The sequence below is a fragment of the Trichinella spiralis genome, assembly GCF_000181795.1.
Source record: "Trichinella spiralis strain ISS 195 chromosome Unknown Scfld2578, whole genome shotgun sequence".
NCBI classification, from domain to species: domain Eukaryota; kingdom Metazoa; phylum Nematoda; class Enoplea; order Trichinellida; family Trichinellidae; genus Trichinella; species Trichinella spiralis.
The window spans coordinates 1-4,206 of NW_003529517.1; the positions used below are offsets into that span (position 1 = coordinate 1).

The 4,206-nt window shown below is 30.2% G+C and overlaps 1 protein-coding gene across 1 annotated transcript; it reads right to left on the minus strand.

Moving 5' to 3' along the window:
• Positions 1–1,267: 1,267 nt before the first annotated feature.
• Positions 1,268–3,245, minus strand: Tsp_12471 (conserved hypothetical protein). The gene is made up of 2 exons (XM_003368370.1): positions 2,835–3,245; positions 1,268–1,306 (listed from the first exon to the last, which is right to left on the minus strand). The coding sequence occupies exons 1-2, from the start codon at positions 3,243–3,245 to the stop codon at positions 1,268–1,270; spliced, it is 450 nt and encodes a 149-aa protein (XP_003368418.1).
• Positions 3,246–4,206: the final 961 nt, after the last annotated feature.

Below are 4,206 nucleotides of genomic sequence, written 5' to 3' on the forward strand. Positions count from 1 at the left end.
AATTTTAATTAATTAATTTTTCATTATCAATTTTTTTAATTAAGTGAACAAATTTTAAAATAAAAAAAGCCCTGGAAGTCATGAATATTTATTATAATTTCTTGTACTGCAATTGTATTTTAAATTTTACTTCACTGAATAATCTGAAATATTATTTTGAAATGCAGTTAACTTTGTAAAAAAACAGAATGTTCACATGTACATTAATCTTTTACTGAAGTTATTTTTGTAATTTCCTTCACCTCTGATAAAATCAAACAGATAAGCAGCTTGTCTGCTAGCTGTCAAAAAGGAATGCCACTCTAACTCAGTAGTTGCCATTGAAGCGTCAGAATAAATCTTCAGATACAGAAATAATTTAACCTTGTTTACCTATAATTTGATCAGTTCTGCCCCAGTCTTTGGTATATCAGCTGTTAAGCTTAATTGGACATACTGCCAGAATGAACAAGGTCATGCAAGAATGCCCTGATGCAGTGGGTAACGCGTTCGCTTGATTGTTCAAGCGTGGATGTTAATGTTACACATTAAATTTTACTACAATAAAAATTATATTGAAAATAAGAAGTGACATCAGAAAAATTTTGTATAAAATGTTAATTTCAATTCAACATTTAAACATCTATTTGAAGTGATAATTTTATATACTGTAGGGGACTTTGAACTGCTATCGTAAAAAGATTACAAAATTTTGATTCATCAATTTCATTGAGCATTCATTTGCTTTTGAAACTTTTTGTGCAACATAAAATTGTAGTGCTCTTTTTTGTCAAGCTAATTACATACTTGGAAAATCGTGTGGAAAAAATTTTATTGACTTTTTTAGCATGGCATTTCATAAAGTTTAACACTTTTTGATAGGAAGAAAAGTGGGAGTGCCATCTTTGTGGGAGAACCTGATTGTGGTCAATTTCAAACCTTTCCGCCCACAATAGGTTACGTCTTTATGACAGAACAGTCAGAACAAGCACCTCCAAACAAAAAATTAAAATTGCTCATGTCATTGAATTTACAAGTTATGAAGAAACTGAATAACGTTAAAGCTGACAGACAGCATGGCGCGGCACTAGTAAACAATGGCATTACTGAAATTTTGCACATTTCCCATTTATTTTATCATTAAATTAAACTGAATCATTATCGAAAATTTATATTTCAAACATTTTATAAAAAATTATAAAATAAACTTTTATTATATAAACCTTGTCTGATATATTAATGAATCGTAATGAATGCACTCTGCACATGAATGATTTATGTTTAGAGATTATTTGCTAACATAATAGCATTTTATGAAATTTCCAAGCTGAAAAAGAATAAAATTGCAAATTTGAATTTTAATTAAATAAATTACGCTTAAAAATACTGCAGATATTCTGCATGCAACACTGTAAAAGTAATTTTAAAAGTATAACTTTGAAAAACTTTATTTCTATTCTAGTTCATATTTCATTTCAATTTCTTTTGAGACACTTCTCATTTATATGTTAAGTGTGTAAACTTTATTCTTTTCATTTTGCATGTAAAATAAGTAGATTTTTAACTGCCACTGTGAATTAACTGTTTTCTTGAAACTGCAGTAATAATCATGCATTTGTAAGTTTTTATTAAATTTAATATATTTATTCTAGTTTTATGATTATCTTTTCTGTTTAAGTTCAATAAAGTCATGAAAAATTAATGCTTTATTTCATCTTAATTAATTCTATAGCTGGATATTAATATTTTCTCAATTGCATAAAAATACCTTACTTTATATCGAAAAAAGAAATGAAATGCAGTTTTATTTTGAAACGACGCTATTTGAAAAGTACTGAATAAATTTACAATAGTATCTATTGTAGAGAGAGAAATGAAAATTTGAATAATCAATTAATACTTTCAACTGAAGTGTTTACCATAAAATCGAGCACCTATTATTTGAGTTTGCTTATTTTTTTTTCTTAATTTCAAGTATTTCCTGTAAATCATGTGAAATTTTACAATTCCTTCGCTGTTTTATGCTCAGCAGATTTGCATTACTGAAATCATTGAAAGCATATTTTTTTTCCTTCAGTTTAATCGCCCATTTTTATGTTCACTTTTTTTCACGACATATTCTACTTTCCCTTAAGTAGACTTACTTTTAGATCATTTATTTTTATTTAATGTTTATTGTTGAAAACAAATTGTCAAACTTTTATGGTAATTTGTCATAAATTAGGTACTATAATGGAGTAAGCATTTTTTGATGAACACAATTGAAAAGTTATGCATAGCATTTCCTGTGCCTGGATATATTTATTTATTTATTTATTTATTTTAAATAAAGATAAATTTATCACTTAGGACTTTCTGAATGCAAAAATAATAAAAACATAATATTGTTTTCTGATCACAAAAAATAAAAGAAGATATATCTAACAAAGTGAATTCGGAAATTATTAAACATAGCCATCAATGACTGTGATTTCAGAAATTCAAAAAGTTGCTACATTTTTTATAAAAGAACTGCGAATACTGCAGCTGAAATACTTTTTTATTCCTCAATTCCAGTTAGGACCGACCCATTGCTCAGTAAAGTTTTAAAATGCATAAAGTAGAAAACCTGTTCATTGGTATAATATGCGGATTGCATAAAATGCTTAATGTTACCAAATATTTACCAGGTGATTAATGTCAGCAAAACGAGGGCATCATTTTCAACAGTTTTTCATATTGATGGTTGATTTACGTGCTTATGTTATAATTTCAAAATTATACACATTTCGTTATTAACAAGTGTTAAATATGATTTTGAAAAATTATAAAAGAACCTTGCACATATAGTGATTATATATAAAAACAGTTCTTACTTGGATATCGTTGATTATGTATTTGTTGAGATGAAGAAGGGCATCAGTGATATCCGGCCGTAATACACTTCCATCATCCGTAGCTGTCACGATTATTTGGCACTGACGTAAATTTTCCACTTCTCTTCCAGGTATATAATAACCATCTTTAACAGGCCAAGTTTGTTGAAATACGGCTTTTTCATAAGCGGATCTGGCTTTCATCGGCGTGTACAGGTAAAATGCATCAGTGATTGGCCATCGTAAAAGAATTCCAACTGAGAAAAGCACAGTGGTCACGATGGGTACAATGATGAAAAGCCATGGTTGCTTGCAGACCACCTTTGCGTAAGAGCAAAATGTGCGGCTCATTGCATTGTGGATGAGGTCGAAGTGCAGCAAACGCTGCGAGCCAAGTGCCGGACAAAGCATACTGCTTGTCGGCTAATTTTAAGCAGTACTTATTTACTTATATTTATTTATTTGTTTACTGCTTTTCTAAAATTTTTTACAGCAAACAGTTAGCTGCGATAAGTATGCCTTCCGACCGCTCGGCTGTTCGTAGGAAAAGTGCAAAGTTGTAAATTTGAACCTGCTTCAATATCTTATGGTAGACCAGAAACTTTTAGGTCAAGCAAAGAACGATGGACAGCTTGCGCCATCTTCACTGAACAGGATTCTTCGCACTCTAACCTTGGATGGTGATGAGAAGTTTAAACTGGTCAACGCCTTAAGCGTGACGGGCTCTGTGGCTGGGCTTGAATAGACGGCGCCCTGGGCGCGATTGGTTGTTTACGCTCTGCTGAGCAACTTCAACGTATACTCTTTTACAACCCTCCTACACATTATTTCAACACTGCACACCAGATGGCGCTTGACTCTATATATATCATTTGGATGCACATTTATCAGCTTTAACTGAAAGAATGCCGATCAGAAGATATAAAAATTTATATTAAAATGCCAAAACAGAAAAAAATATATTTATTAATTATACTTCATTAATCCATCGATTTTTGTGGCCTTTAACAATTTTTATTCTCGAGTCGGTTGCTGCCCCTCCCTTTGAACAAACTGGCCCATATTCCATTCCCATCCCATCCTTGTTGACAAAGAACATTGTATAATATTTTTTATTCCCCTAAACCACTTTAAAAAATTCCCCCCAATTTAAAAATAAACTTCAAAACCGGGCCTTTTTAAAATTTTCCAAATAAAAAAATTAATTTTTAAATACGGACTTTGGAATTGGATTTTTTCTTCTTGGAGGTCCATTTTTTAAACATAACATTTCAAATATTCCCATATATTTTTAAAATTATCTAAAAAAATTACGGCTGAAGTTTTTATTTTTTTTTGTAAAAATTATTAATTTTCTCAAATAAAAAAGCAT